The sequence below is a fragment of the Rhinolophus sinicus genome, linkage group LG15 (assembly GCF_036562045.2).
Source record: "Rhinolophus sinicus isolate RSC01 linkage group LG15, ASM3656204v1, whole genome shotgun sequence".
Lineage (NCBI taxonomy): Eukaryota > Metazoa > Chordata > Mammalia > Chiroptera > Rhinolophidae > Rhinolophus > Rhinolophus sinicus.
The window spans coordinates 25,684,781-25,706,078 of NC_133764.1; the positions used below are offsets into that span (position 1 = coordinate 25,684,781).

The following is a 21,298-nucleotide window of genomic DNA, read 5'->3' on the forward strand; positions in this document are numbered from 1 at the left end:
CTGACTGCTTTAGTTCTGATCTTGTTTTGATGCCTGATCTCAGACTGCTATTTACATTTTCCTTTTGGTACTAAAATGATTACATCATGTTATTGCCTAGCAGTTTTGATTCTTGTTTTTAATGTCTCAAGTTTAGCCACCTACTTAAGACATAAAACTTTTAGTCCAGAACACTCTTCAACCTGGTGCTCTTCAATTGGCACTCTTATCTGCTGCAGATTCTGTTGATTTTTTTTTAAAATGCACCTTCCCAGGGCTACCATGGTGCACAACTCTAAGCAGAATCATTCACACTGTATTCTACGTTAATGGTTTCCCATACATATTATAATTTATGTTTTATGTTCTCTTATCCCAACTCAACAGCAGCTATTCTTTCTTTACAGCTGTGGCCACTAGATGCCCACCTACTGTCAGGGCCCTACCCCAATTTCTAGAATCAGCCCTGGCCAGAAATGACAGGTTTAATGGGACTCAGTACCAACTTACCCTTATTAATTATAGCCCAGTGCTATTACTCAGTTTTTCAGTTCTAGTGAGCTTCTTTCCAAGAGCTGGGTCCTAGTTCTGGTTGATATCTTGTGTCCTGTTTTGCCTTGGTAACATGTCAACGCTACAGAGAAGCTCTTACTATACTTCAGTGTCAAAACTCCCTCATGCCAATTGCTTGCTGAAATGCTTGCCAACTATAGGCCAATTGCCATGTACTTGGGATACTATTGGCATGCTGGACTAGACCTATAGCTGGTTCTGTCAAATCTAGGGCCAGGCTCATCCCAGCAGAAAGGTCTAATCACATGTTTTGACCACTTCTCTACCCTTACCCACCATATCTAGCTCAAAATGAAAGGATAGTTAACCTCTTATAAAATGTGATGCCTGAATCAGAAAAGCAGTATTCAGATGTTTTCTGATAATATCTACTCTCTTGTTATAGATACTATACCTTTATTAAGTGAATTTAAGTTACCTTGACTATAAAATTATCACACTTTTTAAACATCTTTACCATACTGGGTACTTTATCTTCTATTGGATGACACAAAATATATGCTGGCCCTATAATATGAACTGCTCTGAATCATAACAAAGCAAAATTTGGAAAGAAGAAATAACAAAAAGAATTATATCAAACATGATCAAAATGATCTCTAGTAACCATAACCATAAATTATAATAAGTAAAAGTGAAAATGACTGATTTAATAGATTACCTACCGAAGTTATTTGTTCAAATGTCAAGAAGCAACTTCTTTACCATAAAAGAGTTTCCATATTTTCTTTTATTTTCCTTACTCTAGAGAGAAATCTCAGGTGCATTTACTCATCAATTCATCAACTCAGCAAATTCTGCAAAAAAGTATCTATAAAGCATATGTGAAATTACAACTGCAAAAAAAAGAAAAAACAATGAAGAACCCTTATTTTGTTCTAGGAAAATTTTATTTCAGTTTAAACAAAAAAGCAAATGTTACTTATGTCATCCAAGGACAGGTGGGAGTATGATCATCATTCATAGCTGTAAACTGGCAAACTCCAAGTGAGAGATGTGATCTAGGTTAAAAGACATTTATTAGTCCAGATTATATTTACCTCCCAAAGAGATTGCGAAAATTAGTCAAAAAGATTACAAACAGATTTACACGAAATCACATCAGAAAAGCTGAGATAGTGAAGGCTAATGGTTTGGGAAATTCTGTTTCCACTTAGTACTCAAAAGAATAAAATTCTTAAAGATGAGGAACAGGTGGTTTATACTATAAGTATTAAAACCAATGATATGTACTTTTATCAGTTTCATATGATTATTAGGATTCAAGATGTTATTTAAAACCTAGATGTAGGCCCAAACACTTAGTCATTGACAAAAATGGAAAATTTACATTTCTTTACAGGAAACATAAAAATATGACTATTTGGTTCATCTTAATTTACAGTTGATAAGCCCAATTCTAATATTTATATATATAAAAAAAAAGACATGGTAGCATTGTCACGCACCTGAAGATTCCAAATAGAATGTCCCCATTAACAACAGAAACCAAGAAATCTAACTCAGTCTACAGATTTTATTTCTGATTAAGTAATAAACTTTCAGTTATTTCTTTGAGTCTGTCTTCTGTTAACAATGTACTCAGATAACATCATTGATTTCTGAGCTCTCCTTCCACTATATTTTTCCCTTTTAACTAAGATGTATGTAGAAATAACAAGACAACTCAGGATAGCTGTAATGGCCTTCAGTAATTTTGTTTTACTAATTAGTTGACTTATTCCGGTGAAGGCTAATATCAAATTATCCAGTAGTCTTTGATTTCAGAATTACTTATAACAGAATCATAAACAGAAATCTTAATCAATAATCTTCTACTTACATCTTATAACCAGTTATCTTTCTAAACAAACTATTTACAGATGCAAAATATGCAACATTGTTTAAAATAAATATACAATATATAGTTTCTAGATTCTCAAACAGGCTTAAAAATGAGGTAATAAAAACTTAATTGATTAAACTTTTTACCATTCTGGAAATGGCTTAGGAAAATGATGGTGAAAATTCTTTTTCTTAGGTCTTTTCATGTTTTCTTTGAATGCTTCTAAGTACTTCCTTTTCTATGCTGAAAAATTGTGTAAAAAATCCTTAAGCTTTGTTGGATAGTCTGTCATCACCCCAGTTGCTCCCAAATCAAAAGCTCTTTTGTATTCTTGTTCTTCATTTAATACCCAAATATACACCTAAAAATTAGAAGCATGAGAAGTATGAGAAGAAATGTTAGGATAGAAAATTATTTTTATAATAGCATTTATCCACTACAATCTCAGCACACTTAGAAATAATCTTTTATACTTGAAATTTTAAGAAATAATTGAACCCTTTAAAATATGCCATTTTGCTCATTAAATATGCACTGTCCCACCCCTGTGTCTTCAGCTATTCTCAATTACACATACGAGGTATGACAATTAAGTTCGCAAACTCATCCTAGAAAAACTGTTACATACCTCATTGCTGAATACCACTATAGTCACCTTCGAAGCACTCCCCTTGGGAAGCTATACACTGACACCAGCACCAAGTCCACCATTCAAAGTAATTTTGGAACTCTTTTCTGGAACGGCCATCAGAACTGTTGTCGTATTACCCTTGATGTCCTGAATGTCATCAAAATGTCTTCTTTCAATATTTCCTTTATCTTCAGGTAAAGAAAGAAGTCATTGGGGGCCATATCAGGTGAATAGGGAGGGTGTTCCAATACCGTTATATGTTTACTGGCTAAAAACTCCCTTACAGACAGTGCCATGTGAGCTGGGCACTCTTGTATCACATTGTTGTGATACAAGAGCTATGAATTGGTGAAAAATTCAGGTTGTTTTCATCTTAACATTTTCACGCAGCCTTTTCAGCAATTCCAAATAGTAAACTTGGTTAACTGTTTGTCCAGTTGGTACAAATTCATAATGAATAATCCCTCTGATATCAAAAAAGGTTAGCAACATCATTGCAACAAGTTCGCAAACTTAATTGTCAGACCTCAGTAAGTGGACTCTAGTTACTGAAATGCCACTGCTTTCTTGTCAACTATAAGGAAGAGATTAAGGTCTTCGTATGTGAACCAGTAAAGCAGAATCATCAGAGTTGGGACCAAATTAAATCAGTTAAAAGTTCTTGCCCATTATGTTTGGGTTCAACTGGTAAACTATGCTGTTTCCAAAATGCATTATTCCAGAAATTTACCTGAATGCCTCGGGCAGTGAGGTGGTCAAACAAAGCTTTTCTCATTAGTAAACTAAAAAAGAAAAGCAGAACAGATCTTAGTACTTCTTAGCCCTACAAAGGACTAAAATTAGTCCTTAGTACTAATTTAGTCAATTTAGAATTTATAACTCCTGGTTGAATTTAATCCCAATGCTTCAGCAATACAAGCAATGGATTCAAAGAATAATAGCTGCTGTGGATGCATTTATATCATAACTGCTGGATCTCTTTTCATTGCTGGCTGCTTGCTGGTGAACAACCAGAACCTTTTTTCTACTCCTTGCTGCCACTAGATCCTCAAGAGACCTTTTACTAAAGCAGCCCAATGGCTTCCTCATTCTCTCTGCTGGAGCCATAATGAGAGTGAGAAAGAGCGGAGAAGTCTGTGTTCCTAAGTTTGCAAGTTAAAATGAGGCAGTGAACTTGAGTCAAGTTCTATAACATCATAGTTCATTTACAGAATGAATTAGTCTTTTGTGAGCTATCTTAGAACCTAATGTCGTTTAATTACACTATCCTATATGTATAGGAGAAAAGCATTTTTTTTAGCTCCAAAAAACCAACTTCAAAGTGAATTTTTTAGAAAACAAATCACTTGAGCAAGATGGGAACTAACTGTACTAGAAACTTATGTATAGAATTCCTAGTCTGTTTATGTTTATTAGAATGATTAAGTAACAGAAACTGAAAATCACATGCATTTAACATCAGTTAAAAATGTGTCCTTGAAAACTAGAAATTAAATCAGGAATAAAGCAAATAAACCCCAATAAACCCCCAGGCACAGAAAAAGATGAAACTGGTTTTCTATCTCTTTGAAAGAGGAGTTAAGTTAAAAATGTTGTAACTAAGGACTATTAATTAAGCATTCAAGGGTGGAAAGTGGGGGAGATCCAAGACAGGGGAGTAGATATATACTGTGCCTGCTTCCTTTTGTGAACAAATTAAAATTACAACTAAATTATAGAACAGTCAACCTAGAGAACCATCTGAAATCTAGTTGAACAGAAGTTTTATAACTAAGGATATAAAGAAGCAGCCACGTTGAGACTGGTAGGAGGGGCAGAGATCCAGAACTGGCTAACTCCAAACCTCCATGTGGCACTTGAAAACAGGGAGGGATAGCTCGGCTGCAGAGGTTCTCCCCAAGAGGAGTGAGGGACTCTAGCCCCACACCAGCCTCCCCAGCCCAGAGAATTGGTGCTGGGAAGAGGAGCCCCACAATATCTGGCTGTGAAAAACAGTGGGGAGGGGATTCCAACCATGTGGGTGGGATGGAAGTTGGCAGGAAACCCAGGTGTCCTCTTAAGGGCCCGAGCACAGACTCGATCACTCCCAGGCACTCACCTTGGGCTCCAGTGGAAGGAGAATAACTCAGGGGGTGTCAGAAACATACGAGGGGTAGATTGAGTTGTGTAGGTTCGGGAGAAGGGCTGGAGGACAGTCGGCATTTTCCCTGTGAGGGGGTCCTTCTCTCGTGCAGATGATAGGCTTGTGCCATCTTTCCTGTGTTGAGCCCTCCCACTATGCTTCTGGCCAAATCTGAATCTGATTCATCTAGTGAGCTCCACAGCTCCACCCTGCTGACTCACTGGGACCCTACCCACCCTATACCCCCAACACTGGAGATACTTTCTCCAAGAGCAGCCAGCCCCAGCTGCATTGCACTCTTTCTTGGAAAACTGTCAGAGTCCAATAAACTCGACAGGTGGTGACTGGCCTCGTGCTGAGACTTTTGCTGAGTTGCTGCAAGCTCAGCATTGGCACCAAACCAGAATTTACTTTAACCTGGTGACTACAATTCTTCCCACTCTAGTGTTTCCCTGAGACCTTGCCTCACCCAACTGGGATACTGCACAAGGCTTTATCAGTGGCTGAACCTTAAGGGAGCTGACAGGTGGCCATAGGCCTTGGGTTTTCCTGGCATTATGTGTAGCTACCCTAGGCCTAGTACTAATGGCAGATATCCTCAGTTTGCAGCGTGGCCTCTCCTATGCGCCTCCAGGGTTAGCACAGGCAGCAAACAACTGCGGATCACTTTGTAGCTCTTATCAGGTAGTCCCTGATTGGTCACTGGCAATGGGTGACCTGGGCCTGTACTGGAGACCCTCGCAAGAGGCACCAGAACCAACATACTTGGAGTTTTTCTTCAGACCACAGCAGAGCACCGCCTAATTAGCCCCACAAGCGGCATACACACAGGGCGGTCTTAACAAGCACCAGAGCCCACTGGGACAAATCTCACTCAGTGAGGAAGCCCCCCACAGAGCAGCCCATAAGCTGTGGATGAGGCAAAACCCCACAGCCACTTAGCCTGAGGGTCAATCCCACTCACTAATATGCCAATAGCAACCAAGGCTCAACTCTAACAGGAGGGTATACACAAACCACACAGGGGACACTCCTAGAGCCGGTGACCAGGAAGACTATGCCACTGGGCCCCACAGGTCACCTACTGCATAAGGCCACCTCGCCAAGACTGAGGGGGATAGCAGATCCACCTAATACATAGAAGCAAAGACAGAGGCAGCCAAAGTGAGGAAACAAAGAAATATGTCCCGAATAAAAAAAACAGGAGAAAACCCCAGAAAAAGAAATAAATGAAATGGAAGCAAGCAAACTACCAGATACAGAGTTCAGAACAATGGATATAAGAATGCTCAAGGGAAAAAAAAAATAAAAAGACTGCTCAAGGAACTCAATGAGAACGTCAACAGAGAGACAGCAAGCAGAAAAAAGGACATAGAAAACTTAAAAGAGAACCACTCCGAAATGAAGAATACAATAACTGAAATGAAGAATGCACTAGAAGGAATCACCAGCAGACTACATAAAGCAGAGGACTGAATCAATGATTTAGAAGACAAGGTAACAACAACAACAACAAAAACCCAACTAGAAGAGCAAAAAGAAAAAAGAATCCAAAAAAAAGAGGATAGTTTAAGAAACCTCTGAGACAACATCAAGCATAACTACATTTGCATCATAGGGGTACCAGAAGAAGAGAGAAAGCAAGGGATTGAGAACCTATTTGAAGAAATAATGACTGAAAACTTTCCTAACCTGGTGAAGGAAATAGACATACAAGTCCAGGAAGTGCAGAGCGGCCCAAACACAATGAACTCAAACAGGCCCACACCAAGACACATTATAATTAGAATGGCAAAGGTTAAAGACAAAGAGAGAATCCTAAAAGCAGCAAGAGAAAGGCAACTAGTAACTTACAAGGGAGCTCCCATAAGACTATCAGCTGATTTCTCAACAGAAACTGCAGGCCAGAAGGAATTGGCACAAAATATTCAATGTAATGAACAGCAAGGACCTACAACCAAGATTATTCTACCCAGCAAAGCTATCATTTAGAATCAAAGGACAGCTAAAGAGACTCCCAGACAAGAAAAAGCTGATGGAGGTCATCATCACCAAACCAGGAATGTTAGAGGGATTTCTTTAAGATGGAAAAAAAAAATCAAAATTATGAATAATAAAATGGTAATGGCCACATATCTAGCAACAATTACTTTCAATGTAAATGGATTAAATGCTCCACTCAAAAGACACAGCTGAATGGATAAGAAAACAAGACCCTTACATATGCTGCCTACAAGAGACCCACTTCAGTTTGAAAGACATACACAGACTGAAAGTAAAAGGATGGAAAACAGTATTTCATGAAAATGGAAGTGAAAAAAACAAAAAATCTGGGGTAGCAATACTTATACCAGACAAAAATAGACTTTAAAACAAAGGCTATAACGAGACAAAGAAGGACCTAGTAATCCCACTTCAGGGTATTTATCTGAAGAAACCCAAATACTACTTCGAGGGGATGTGTGCATCCATATGTTCATTGCAGCATTGTTTACAATGGCCAAGATTGGGGGCAGCCTGGGTGTCTGTCAATGGAAGAATGGATAAAGAGGACGTGGTGTATATATACAATGGAATATTGCTCAACCAGGGAAGGGAATGGGTTCTTGCCATCTGCAGTGGCATGGATAGACCTGAAGGGTGTTGTGCTGAGTGGCGTGTCAAACAGAGAAAGACAGATGCAATGAGATTTTGCTTATATTTGGAATCTAAAGAACAAAATAAACAAAACAGAAACAAACTTATATATACAGAGAACATTTTGATGATTGACAGATGGGAGGGGAGTTGGGGATAAAAGAAAAAGGGGAAGGGATTAAGAAGTACAAATTGGTTCTTATACAGTAATCATGGGGATGTAGGGTATAGTATAAGGAATATAGTCAATAATGTAATAATTATGTATGGTGTCAGATGGGTACTAGATTTGTTGGGGTGACAGATGGGGGTGTTGGGAGGCAGGGTGTAAAAGGTGAAGAGAGTAAGAAGTACAAACTGATAGTTACAAAATAGTCATGGGGACGTAAAGTAAATCATAGGGAATACAGTCAATGATATGGCAATAACTATGTATAGTGCCAGGTGAGTACTAGACTAGTCAGGGGATCACTTCTTAAACTATATAAACGTCTAACCACTATGCTGTACACCTGAAATTAATATAAAATAATATTGAATGTCAACTGTAATTGAAAGATTAAAAAGAGGGGGGATGGTGAAGGGGAATAAAAGGTTCAAATCTCTAGGTATATAACAAATAAGTCACAGGGATACAATATATAGCATAGGGAATATAGTCAATAATATTGTGATAGCGTGGTACAGTGTCAGATGGTTGCTGGACTTATCATGGTGATCATTTTTTTAGGCATATAATTGTTGAATAACCATGGTGTACCCCTGAAACTAATATAAGGTTGTATGTTAGCTATATTTTAATAAAAATCTTTTTAAAAATTAGGTATTCAAGGTTCTATTTTTAAGCAAAAACAGCCCAGTAACTTTGTGGTTTTTACCTAAAAATAAACTCAACATATCTTAGAAATTAAGGTATTTTCTTCAAAGTACATGCCCACCCCATAGATAGAACTTCTTTTCTGCTGCTAAGCCTTGGTGCAGATTTTACTGAGAAATGTGCCATTAGTCAATATATATTTTACATATACTATATTGCTATACACACTTCTTTTCATCATGTTTTTGACTGCAGGCTATTGGAAACAGCAAATAAGTAGAAGGGAATGGTTATATATACCAGCTCTGTTACTAACTAGCTAGATAACCCCATGTAACTTTGAGTCAGTTGGTGCTTAGTTTTCTCCTGAAGCTAAATGAGATCATCTCCCCAGATTTTTCCTAAGGCCTGGTAATTAAGCTGGTTTCAAATGATTCATACACATCCATTTGTATGGTAGGTATTCCACACATCCTTATTACAAATTACATGTAGAAAGCTTGCACTAAATCATAAGCACAGTATTTGATATAGCTAAAACAATAACTTGTATATCAGGAAACTAAAATTCTTACATATCAGAAAGCCAGATGAGAAACTTTTGACTTCTGGACATGGTGTGTGGTTCTTTTAGCCTGAGGCAAAATAAAATTTAAATCATAAATTAGAAACAAAGAAATAGATCAGTGTGATAAAATAAAACAAGTTCAAAATAAAAAGTGTCTTGCATTTGGTACGTGCTCAAAAATATTTGTAAAAGGACAAAAATAAATTAAAATAAAGCCTGTGTGGGTTCTCCATTTTCATTGATTCTGGGCTAACTTTTTGCTACCACTATTCAAAGGTTAAAAAAAAAAAAAAAAAGGTTATCTTTCCAGGGACCCTGAGTGCCCAGGGCTCATGTCTCTTTTTTGGTGAAGCTTCTTTCTCTTGCTTTGTCTGCTATAATTTAGTATACAGTAGGCTTAAACATACAACCAAACTTTATTATGCATTAAGATACTTGGGGTAAAAATGAGACTAAAAAATAATCTAAAAGCATATTTTTCTTCCCCTTTCAATATTTAGTTTTCTTTTTTTTTAATTAAAGTTTATTGGGGTGACAGTTGTTAGTAAAGTTACATAGATTTCAGCTGTACAATTCTGTATTACATCATCTATAAATACCATTGTGTGTTCACCACCGAGAGTAAGTTCTCCTTCCATCACCATATATTTGATCCCCTTTACCCTCATCTACCACCCCTCCCCCTTTTCAATATTTAAAGACCTAAGCCCTGTACTTGTTGTCTTGTCTATTAGAAGAGGATACTTGACTTTTAGACCTACGTTGAGTTCCTTCTTCAATCTCTTTGACGCCTAGAGCAGCACAATTATGGGTGTCATTTACTGTAGGTTGTGTGTGTAGGAAATCTCTGATTAGCCTCTCTACTATGACGATTTCTCAGCTTCTTTCTAAGTTTACACACAGTGATTTTCAATCTCCCCAGATCTTCATTTCTTGTTTTCTTTCAAACACTACCTATCTATACTCTTAATATAATTCTGAGCCTCCACACTTAAATTCATTTTTTATTAGAAACTCTCTCTAAATAAAATCCTTTTTCCCTAACTTTAGCGAAGGTGGAAAGTCGTGGCTGCAATTTCAGGAATCTCGGGGATTTAGTATCTCAAATAGCTAATTACTTCATTAAACACAAATTATATGTTGTCTTAGGAAGTACCCATTGTTTTCCACTTAAAAAAAAAATCAAAACACGTACATTATATTCTCTACCTGACTTAATCCATAACCACTTTTTATAGAAAAGATTAATTCTGTGAAGTTTGCTCATATGTCTATATTTCAATCATACCTGCTTCTAAAAGGAACACATAAAGATAATCTAGAGAGCATAACAGTCCATTCCAGGCCAGAGGAAAGCTAATTACTTTAGGAATACTGTGTTTCCCCGAAAATAACACCTAATCAGAAAATAAGCCCTAGATGATTTTTCAGGATGACATCCCCTGAACATAAGCCCTAATGCATCTTTTGGAGCAAAATTAATATAAGACCCGGTCTTATTTTTGGGGAAACACAATAAATGGTTAGGAATCATTTTAATCTAGCAAATGAAAATGATTTCTTTGTAAAACAAGAAGTGATTTCTGTTCCTTTGTCTGCAAAACACAAAGACTGCTAATAAATATAATTGGGAATAGTTAAAAATGCTCATCTCTAAGAAACTCAAATTGGAAAACAAGCATGAAACATAGATGTCGAGTACAAGGGTACTGACCAAATTGCTTTTCTTACCAATAGTTTCTAATGATAATTTTTCTAGTATTAAGCTTGACTTTTTAAAGTTCTGTTTGGGGATGAAAAAGTTTCATGCAGGTGAATTCACATTTAAATGACATCCCCAAGGCTCCAAATTCCTTTGTGATGACTCAGTTATTAGAAATTTACAGCTAGCTGGAAATCATCTTCTAAGGCTGTAGGATCGTGAGATTAAGCTATCTTTCTTTAATAATAATGATAAAGATAATTTAATAAAAATTATTAAAATTTTAAATTTTTATTAAATTATCTATAAAGGCTTTCAATAAACAATGAAAGCTATCATTTATTGAGTATTTTTTGTTTGCCAGGCAATGCTAAGTGTTTTATATATTTTTATCTTTATAGTAAATTAGTGTGTAAAAAGCAAGGCTTTGTATACTGTAGAGAAGTTATATAAATATAAAAGTATCTTATATAAACTAATTATATTGTTGTCTTTATCCCAGAGGGTTTTTTTGGGTCATTGTTGTGGTGGCAGTTGTTTTCTTCCTAAATGTATTAATACTAGTGGTGAATTTGGAGTTTAATGGAATTTCAGCTATGTATAGTTGTCAATGAAGTAGAAAAAAGGGCAGTTGGAGGGCAATCGCTATTAGATATTAGAATAAAATAATTACTAAGCTTCAACAATTAAGTTTAATTCTTTTACCTGACTTCTGAGTACACAAGCATAGAAATCCACTATTACCTGAGATGGGCCCAGATTAAAAACTTATAAACCTTTTGTTATTATTCATTTTAGAGAATGTGTTAATATAGGTCAGCTAAACAAACATGGAATCGATTCTACAGCAATCGATTTTTTATCAATTGATATTGATATTAACGAGCTTTATCTTAGTCCTCCTTGATAACTGATAAAAACAGGTAGCCACTTACTTCAATATGATGGAAGGCATTGGGATTTCAAAAAACTGTTCTCGAATGGGCACAAAGGGCAAGAGACCAGTGAAGAAGAGGCCAAGAATGAGCAGAACACGTTGTAGACTGAAGAGTACAGGAATATCTGAATTCTAAAACACACAAACAATATTACATGTTACTCTATAACTGCTCAAATAACCAGGATTATTTCACAACCCTGAAAATTTTCCAAGACTGTTATCTTGACATCTGTTAAAAGTACTCCCTGAATTATTCATTTCCAAACACACCACACTTAAAAATGGCTAGTCCTTGACAAATGGGTCAGGATCTGTCTTGGGGCCCTATAATGTTAACTGATGATACTAAAGTTTCTCTATTCTCTACTCTCTACTTTTGGAACACCACTTCTGTCTATTTGTGATAGTGCTTATCAGATAAAGAAGGGAAGATATGAAATACTTAGTAACCTTACTCCCATTTAGAATAGGTAACTATATCTAGTATCTATATATAGTTATACATTTTTAAATAGGATATGATGTAAATATGAATATCGACATATACAGATATATATTAATACTGTTGCAAATATGTCATCTTTCAGCTACAGTATAGCTCAAATATAAATAGGATTTTGTAAGCTAGTCAAAGAATCTAACCACCATTTTAAGTTTCTATTGGAAAATGTGTTCAAGATCCCAAAACGCTTAGCATGCAAGCTTCATGTATACTGGGGGTGCCAAAAAAATGTATAAGTGGACACTCTGGTCAACGTTGCTCAAGCAGTAGTTCGCCATAATCAGAAGTATCTGGATGCTGATGGTAACCACTTTGAGTACCTCTTGTAATTGCAGAAATCAAACGTGACTTGTATTCATCTTTTGTTATCGGTATGTATTATTATAATTTTAATAGTTTTTTTCCTTTCTTAAAATGTGTGTATATTTTTTTGGCACCCTCTGTATACGAACTCTTTTCATCTTGCAAAACTGAAACTCTACACCCTTTAAACAACTCACCATAACCTCTCTCCCTGCACTATTTGTATTGCACTATTACTTGTATTCTGAAAGAGAGTCTTCAATGCCTAAGATTTTCTAACATTTTGAATTTCAAATTCTCTTAGCTGATTATATAGCTAAAGTTTCTTACAGAGGCTTAGCATACCATTTCAAAATATAGCAAAATTAATGTTTATAGATGTATTTTCTTCAATCAGATAAAATTTCAGTGGGTAGATAGCTCACTGAAATCATATATATATATATATATATATATATACACACACACACACACACACACACAGTGTTTCACCAAAAATAAGACCTAGCTGGACAATCAGCTCTAATATGCCTTTTGGAGCAAAAATTAATATAAGACCCGGTCTTATATTATATAAGACCGGGTCTTATAGTAAAATAAGACCCAGTATTTATATTATATTATATTATATTATATTATATTATATTATATTATATTATATTATATTATATTATATTATATTATATTATATTATATTATATTATATTATATTATATTAATTATATTATATTATATTCCCGGTCTTATAGCAAAATAAGACCGGGTCTTATATTAATTTTTGCTCCGAAAGACTCATTAGAGCTGATTGTGGGGCTAGGTCTTATTTTTGGGGAAACACAGTCGATGTGTGTGTGTGATATATATATATATATATATATCTTGATAATTATGTTCCAGGATTAATTTGATTAATTCTAGTTTGGAGGTAGGGTAAAGAAAAGCTTGAGATACAGAATCGAAGGACTAAATACTTCTTCTTTAATTCCAAATTACACAGATATTTCAGGGTTGGCCGGTTAACTCAGTTGGTTAGAGCGTGATGCTCATAACACCAAGGTTGCCGGTTCGATCCCCGCATGGGCCACTGTGAGCTGCGCCCTCCACAACTAGATTGAAACAACTACTTGACTTGGAGCTGATGGGTCCTAGAAAAACACACTTAAAATAAATAAAAGGTGTTTTTCTTTTTTAATTTCAATTACCTAACAAAAAAACAGAAATTAAAAGATGGGAATCATATTTTGTTTCATTATGTACATAATAAAATGTTGGTAAACAATATTAGCATGTAAAAATAATAATGTAAGCCAGTCCAATTATATTGAACTTTAATTGCATGGTTCATTATCTCTATTAAATCTATTACCTATAAATCCATTATCTCTATTAGTAAAATTCTGATCAGTTGCCCCCATCCAGTACCATCTGTCTTTGGATCAACGCTACGAAATAAGATAATTTTTAAAAATTATTACTGTAATAATTTACCATTTATCGATATACAACCACAATAACAACAAAGATAGATCATTCTGTATCATTTTTGAAGCTTACCTCTTTGTAGCACTTTTCTACAATTTCATAACTGGCATTACCCCACACTGTTAGGTGTTCTCGTCTGTACTGCTTCACTAACTCTGAAACCTACAAAGGAAAATTCAAACTTTTATGCATGTGCCTATTTGTAAATCTGCTTACATCATTTCACATAAAAAAATGGGTTACAATTGACTATCTGCCAGTGAATAGTATAAAATTCTGGAAGAAGGGATGCATACATTCAGATTATGTACAAAGATATACAGAATTACTTACATTTTACCATTATATGATTTATCTAACAGACTATAACTCTTTAGTAATTTGGCATAAGCTAACTACAAATGAAGCGAATTAATGGAGAAGTAGTTAAATATGTAAATGCAGAACTTTTGGTTCACAGGAGCTCACTTTTATCCATGACTGAGACAGGACAACTCACTCAGAAAACAGGCTTTTCTGCAGTAAAGTGATCTCTCCTACTAGGGAGGGCATTATTTAAAACAATACTGATCCCGAGAGTATCACATTTCCTTGAACAGTATCGACCTATGCAGCCACCTACTCTAGCCTTATTTAGTTTGTGAAATCGGATGCAACACACTCAGAGGAGGCAATGCCTTAAGTACCTTCTTAATCAGCACATTGTTGTTGACTTTGATATCGATGTTAATGGGAGTGTTAGGGAAGGCCTCAAAAACTTCCTTCAGTAATGGAATTCGGTTATCTTTTCCTTCGCATTGGCATGCTGAGAAAGCAAGATTTTTAAATGTATTTTTAAAAGATGATGTTTACTTTTTTGATTATTAGAAAAGTTAAAAGCACGCAGTCATAATAGGACATTTACACAATGATAAAAAGTATAAAGAAGAAAAAGAAAAGCAACAACTTAGATATAACCATCGGGACCCTCTGTACCTTCTCTACCCTTTTTTTTCCTATGCATAATTCAAGGGCGTTATGGTGTACCTACAGATTTTAACCTGATTTTTTTACACAAAAATAAATATTGCATGTTAATACACTGTATTTATAATTATGATTTAAAAGTTTTTCATTAAACCTCTAAAGATAACTCTTAAATTCACATGAAGTTGTCAGAAATGATACATGGAGATCCGTGCACCCTTGACCCAGATTCTCCAATGGTAACCTCTTGAAAAATTATAATATAATACAATATCATAACCATGATATTGACATTGATATCATCTACTGATTTTATTCTTTAATTATTATTTTTAAAGTTTTTAAAATACTCCATCGAGTAGCGATACAACAATTTAATTATTTTAATTTAAACATTCCCCTTGAAGGGTACCACTCTAAATGCCACTTTGGCACAAGGATTATTTTGAACTGAAAGCAATTGAGAAGAAGCAGATACAAAAAAGTTCTCTGCCCTCCCCCTATTTGCCTATACACAAGAGTTAAATTGTACAAAAATCAATCACCAACAACCCTAGACCCTTATCAGCACCAGAAGACTACATAACTACTGACTAGCCTTTATTTTCCATTATTCCCCCATATATTACCTTCCCACAATTTGCCACCCTAGAAACTCACTCCTTTGTCTTGTCACTTCTCTGAACATTTATTGGTTTTGTTGTTAAGATGCTATATAAACTCAGGTTCCAGCCATCCCTGAATTTCCCCCATGATACATACATATTAATAAACTTCTGTTTGTTTTTGTCTTGTTAATCTCTCTTTTGTTACAGAACCCCAGCTGGGACTCTGTACCCTACTAGTGGATACTAAGATTGTTCCTAAAGTTTTGCTCTGATATCATCATTGAATTTTTCAGAAATTGAGAAAAATATTCAAGCAAGAGAAATACATGCTAATTCAGTGATGTGTTGAAGAATTATATTAATGCAATTCAAGTCAAAGAAAATTGAGTCATAAAATTAGAATAGGATTTTAATCATTCTTTGTTTCCTGAGGATTATTTCCTTTGTTCTTTCCCTAGTCCCTCTTGCCTCTAATCACTTATATCACTTACTATACATACTATATAACTATCATAAAATTTCCTCTTCCATCTAAAACTTCAATTCTACTAATCTGTGAATAACAAAATGGTGAAAGATCCTTCATTTCATCTTTAGTGTACAGCAAATCAAAACAAAGCAGCATATCAAAAAAGTAAATTAAATCCATGTTAGAACATTAATTATAATAAAGGCCCATGTGAAAAGCCACCTGTGAATGAAAAAAAAAAAAGAAGTATCTGTTAGTGTTTTGTCTGTTTGGTATTCTATTTCTATTGCCTTTTTCCTACTCCTTGTAATTCAAACAGGGCTCTGATGGGACTGTCAATCATTTGGCTGTCTCCCCTGACACAGAGAGAGGAGCACATGACCCTTTAAGCACAACAATATGGATACTAGGAGAGGGCTCCTGAAATCCTCAGCAAAATTGATAATGCATTTTTGATGTTCTTAGAGGTCCATCTTTATGTGGAGAAGGTGTGCCTAAGAACAAAGCTAACATAAATGAAAGTGGAATGAAGAAATGGAGATAGAGACCAATTATGGCATGAGCAACTGGAATCAGTCATGTCTGAAGGCATATAACTTCTAGACTTTTTAGTTATGATAATCAATAAATTCTTTAAGAATGTTTTTTGGACTATCTTGAGATGGATTACTAGCATTTATAAATGAAAGAGTTTAGACTTATCATAGACTACAAAACTGAACTACAAAAATTAATTATGTTAATATATTGGGCTGTAAAAAACAAGACCCGCTCCCCATTCACTCTCATGGTAGGCATATGACCTAGGTCTGGCCAATCATAATTGCTTATCTCTTTGTCCACGGTAAATATTTCAAGATGGACACGTGATCCAAGCAAGGCCCATCAGTGTCTTTCTCTAGAACTTTTCCCTTGAAGCTCACTGGGTGATTGCCTTTTTCCCTGGGGTCACAGCGCAGGCAGGATGTGAATTTATAGTTGTCAGTGAACATGATCCCTGCCACATGGACAAGATCCATCTACAGCGGAAGAGGATAAGACCCAAGAGAAGCAGAACCATGGAAGGAAGGAAAAAAAGTCCTTTTTAGACCCCTAGATCCAATAATGTTTAATGTCAGATCCACCATCATCCTAGACAGTTAACGATAAAATAAATCTCTATTTTTTCCCACTTACGCTAGTGTAAACTGGTTTCTGTTACTTATAACCTAAAAAGTCTGAACATGATGCTCTAATACTGCACAGTTCAATGTGGTAGCTACTAGCTGCATTAGGGTTATTTCAATTCAAATGAAATAAAATTAAAAACTCAGTTCCTCAGGCGCACTAGCCACATTTCAAGTGCTCAATAGTCACATGTGGCTTTTGGATATTCTATTGGACAGTGTAAAAAAAAAAAAATTGTATCACTACTGGAAGTTCTGTTTAGATAGTGCTATTCTAATTAACTGAAAATTTTGTTAGCTTGTTAAGTGTGGAAAAATTAATTTAGCAGTCAAAAGAGTTGCCATGGGTAACAGCTCTTCACACCCAAGTAAGATATATGGAAGGGCCAATTTAGAAAAGGGTCAAACAGACAAAACTAACTTTGGAACAGCAAAATGACACATTGCACAAGAACAATATTGCATCGAATACTGGGGAAAACAAGGAAATTAAACTGTGCTAAGAAAAAAGTGTGCTAATGTGCTGTGAAGATATTTAAATTAGATGCCTCAGCCAGCACAGAATGTAGAAGAGTTGAAGAAGTTTGTCCCCAGTATTGTTCCAGGTAGAGTATAACCGGCTGGGAAATACTACAAAAAGGGAAAGAGAAAACTAACAGGAAAACAAGAATGCTAGAAACTAATGTAATATTGAATGTCAACTGTAATTGAAAAATAAAATGAATAAAAGAATGCTAGGCAAGAGTATACCCTAGGATGTTGAGTGAAGTTGCCTCTATAGCATGCTAGTTTAAAACTGATTATTACAGTCAACTCCAGATTATCCAAATTATTATTTGCATGAAAAAAGACTACTTTCAATAAGCAGGATAAATAATAACAAACCCTTTGGTTAATATACTTTTCTGTTCTTTCTTTTTAATGTAACCTGTGGCACATTCAAAGCACCTTTAAAAGAAAACAACGCTTCTCCAGTACTTTTGTGAACCACAGAGAAAACCACAGGCCTGGTATGTATATTGTTCTGAGAGTTGATAGTTTCTCTTTCTCTCTAGTATTTAAAGAAAAGCAAGCAAGAGTTCTGAGCAGGGGACGAGGATAGAAAAAAACTGAGTCAAGTTTTTACAGTACTAGGTATTAGTCTGTTTCAAATACTGTAAACTTCACATTTGAGGCACAGTCTTAAATACAGTATGAATTGAATGCAATATAAACTAAAGTTAATTATTCTTTACAGTTGTCTGAAACTTGAGAGTACATGGCATTGCTATTAATAAGGCATTGAAGAGACTCTTCAAATGGAGAGGCAATATGGTGAATGCTGAATACAGATCTGAATACTGGCCTGGGTAAGGAGGAGACCTAGTTTCAAGTCCTAGCCAGGTCATTGACTTGTAGTGACTAACTTGACTGACCTTAATCAAGTTAATTTACATCTTTAGACCTGTTTCCTTATATATCACATGAGGAAAAAGAATTGAATGGTCTCAAAGTTCTCTTCACGTTCAAAAGTTTCATGACTTTATGAGGGGGGTATAAAAACCATAAAAAAAAAAAAAAAACAAACATTTTTTTCTCAAAAGATCTTTTAATCTTTGTGAAGCTTTGGCTTTGCTCTACAAAGGGAAAAACAGGAAAAACTTCACTTATGAAATTTTCTTAACCTTTACAAGTCCACAACTGACACAAATATTAAAATAACTTGGCAAGTATAATCCTATTAATTACAAGAATGAAAAAAGTGTTTCCTCAAACCAACACAGCTTAATGATACTTACCTGGAAGGCAAAATCAACAAATTATCAAATTTTAATATCCCTTAGAGATAGCTAAGTTAAACAATTTTCTGATTTTTATTTGCCTTTCTCAGATTTCCCAATCAAGGTGAAATTATACTTGCCAATTTAAAATCTAGCTCACAGAGCAGTAACAGTTCTTTCTGAAAATTAGTATCAATAGGTCCTTGACATTTAACCAAGGTTATAACTACATGCAAGCCATATGAAGGACCATAACATGTAGCACCTTGTGGTTTTAATGAGTTACATTCGAATCATTCAAAACATGAAGCTAAATTGTGATAGTGAGGGAGTCTATACCTGCTCAGCAACCTGTATCTCAAGGTGGTTTATTTTCCACTCAAACATGTTCCATTTTCTGACTAACAAATTGGGCCAAGGGACATATTTTGTTGTGAGAAATGTTCCCTTAAAAGAAAGAAACAGCTATGCTGGTGACTAAACAGTAAAGATGAATAGGAAATGGATGGTTTACTGAAATATTAGAATTCTTTTTAATAATTAATAATATGGAGCAGCTAAAAGACAGAATCAAATGTGATAGAATCAGTAAGGATCTGAAAGGGTCATTTTAATGTCTTTTCGTTTATTGATTTAATTTATGATTACTACAAGTTATAGTAATATTCTAGAATTGAAGCTTTAGAAGTACAAAATGTCCCTAATAATATCTGGGTTTCTTGTCATTAGTATTCAGGTTTAAATTACCTGTATATAAATTGAAACAGAATGAGCCACTTAAATCTCTGGACTTCGTCATTTCAGGGTCAAGAGTAAAGATTTGTAGGCCTGACAGAATAAGTTTTGAGGGCTGTACTTTTAGCTGGAACTTACTATGACAAGAGAACATGCATGAATATCTAATTATCAGCATAAATGAATATACTTTAATGTAAAGGGTTAAGGTGCAAATGGGAAATATTACCTCTTTGAAATGTGACATCCAGTTTGCCAAGGTAAGGTGGGAGTTCCTTTGAAAGATATGATTGCAAACAAGTTAGCTCTCAAAAACTTAAAACTATATTAATGTCTTACATTAAGACATAAAGATTTGCTTCTTCAAAAAAATAAAAGAACAAAACACTACATATGTTTACATAGGGCACCCATTAGAACATCCCCAACAGTAAATTAATCATATAATTACTTCATTTCACAACCTACAAGAAATTTGTACTACTTAATATGAACCTTTTCTCAAAAATAAATATACAAACATCTCAGTAGACAAATGTCAAGAATAGATAATTCAAAGAGAAAAACAAAAATGACTAAAAATCATATAGAAAATCTTTAATCTCACAATCAATCAAGTGCAGATTAAAATTTAATCCAGCAAATTAGGAAATATTTGGTATAGTTTTATAATGCCCAATAATGATAAGGGTATGGCAAAGTGGGCAGTATTCTAATATCAGATTTTAGAACTCTTTTGAACAATTTAAAAAGCAAGTTAGGAAAAGCAACTTTCAATATATATTAAGACACTATAATAGTCCTAATATTTTACCCAATAAATTCCTTGTTGAGAGTTTAGTTAGGGAAATAATTTTAAATATAGAGATAACTTTTTATTTATATAAATACTTTTAATAAATACAAACATCTTTATAAATATATATTTATATCTCTTAAAAAACTTTATATAAGCACATAAATATACAGAAAACTTTATCGTTATGTACAAAGGTGTTCAATGCAGTGTTATCTTTAACGGTGAAAACTTAAGACTTAATTTAAATGTCCAACAATAGAGGACTATTTAAAAAAATAATTATACATCCACTCAATGGAATAACTACAGTCATTGAAATGTTTATGAAAAATAAGCATGGAATTTGAAAAGACTAAATATTGTACAATTCTCACTATATGACATTCTAAAAAAGGCAAAACTATGAAGACAGCAAAAAGATCAGTGGTTGTCAGACATTAAGGGGGCAGGAAGGATGAATAGGTGGAACACAGAGGATTTTTAAGGCAGTGCAACTATTCTGTAACAGTGGGTACGTGTCATTGTACATGTGTTAAAACCTATGGTAGGTACACCACCGAGTGTGAACCCTAATGTAAACTATGGACTTTGGGTGATGAGGACCTATCAGTGTAGGTTCATCAACTGTAATAAATGCACCCCTCTGGTGGGGGGTGTGGCTAGGGGGAGAGGCTGTGCCTGTGTGGGGTCAAAGGATATGTGGGCAGTCTCTGT

At 34.9% G+C, this 21,298-nt stretch overlaps 1 protein-coding gene across 3 annotated transcripts in view; it reads right to left on the bottom strand.

Annotated features, from left to right (window-relative positions):
• Positions 1-1,004: 1,004 nt before the first annotated feature.
• GDPD1 (glycerophosphodiester phosphodiesterase domain containing 1) overlaps positions 1,005-21,298 on the bottom strand; it is a 36,545-nt gene continuing 16,251 nt past the window's right edge. The window contains exons 4-11 of one of the 3 annotated variants that reach the window (XM_074319714.1): positions 20,015-20,060; positions 14,768-14,886; positions 14,154-14,243; positions 11,790-11,923; positions 9,160-9,219; positions 3,739-3,790; positions 2,524-2,738; positions 1,005-1,553 (exon numbers count right to left, since the gene is read on the bottom strand). In XM_074319714.1, the coding sequence (XP_074175815.1) occupies positions 2,616-2,738; positions 3,739-3,790; positions 9,160-9,219; positions 11,790-11,923; positions 14,154-14,243; positions 14,768-14,886; positions 20,015-20,060 (624 nt within the window). In that variant the 3' untranslated portion in view covers positions 1,005-1,553; positions 2,524-2,615. Of the gene's footprint in view, positions 2,739-3,738; positions 3,791-9,159; positions 9,220-11,789; positions 11,924-14,153; positions 14,244-14,767; positions 14,887-20,014; positions 20,061-21,298 lie in introns of all 3 variants that reach the window. The other 2 variants (XM_019736413.2, XM_074319715.1) reach the window with 2 other exon arrangements.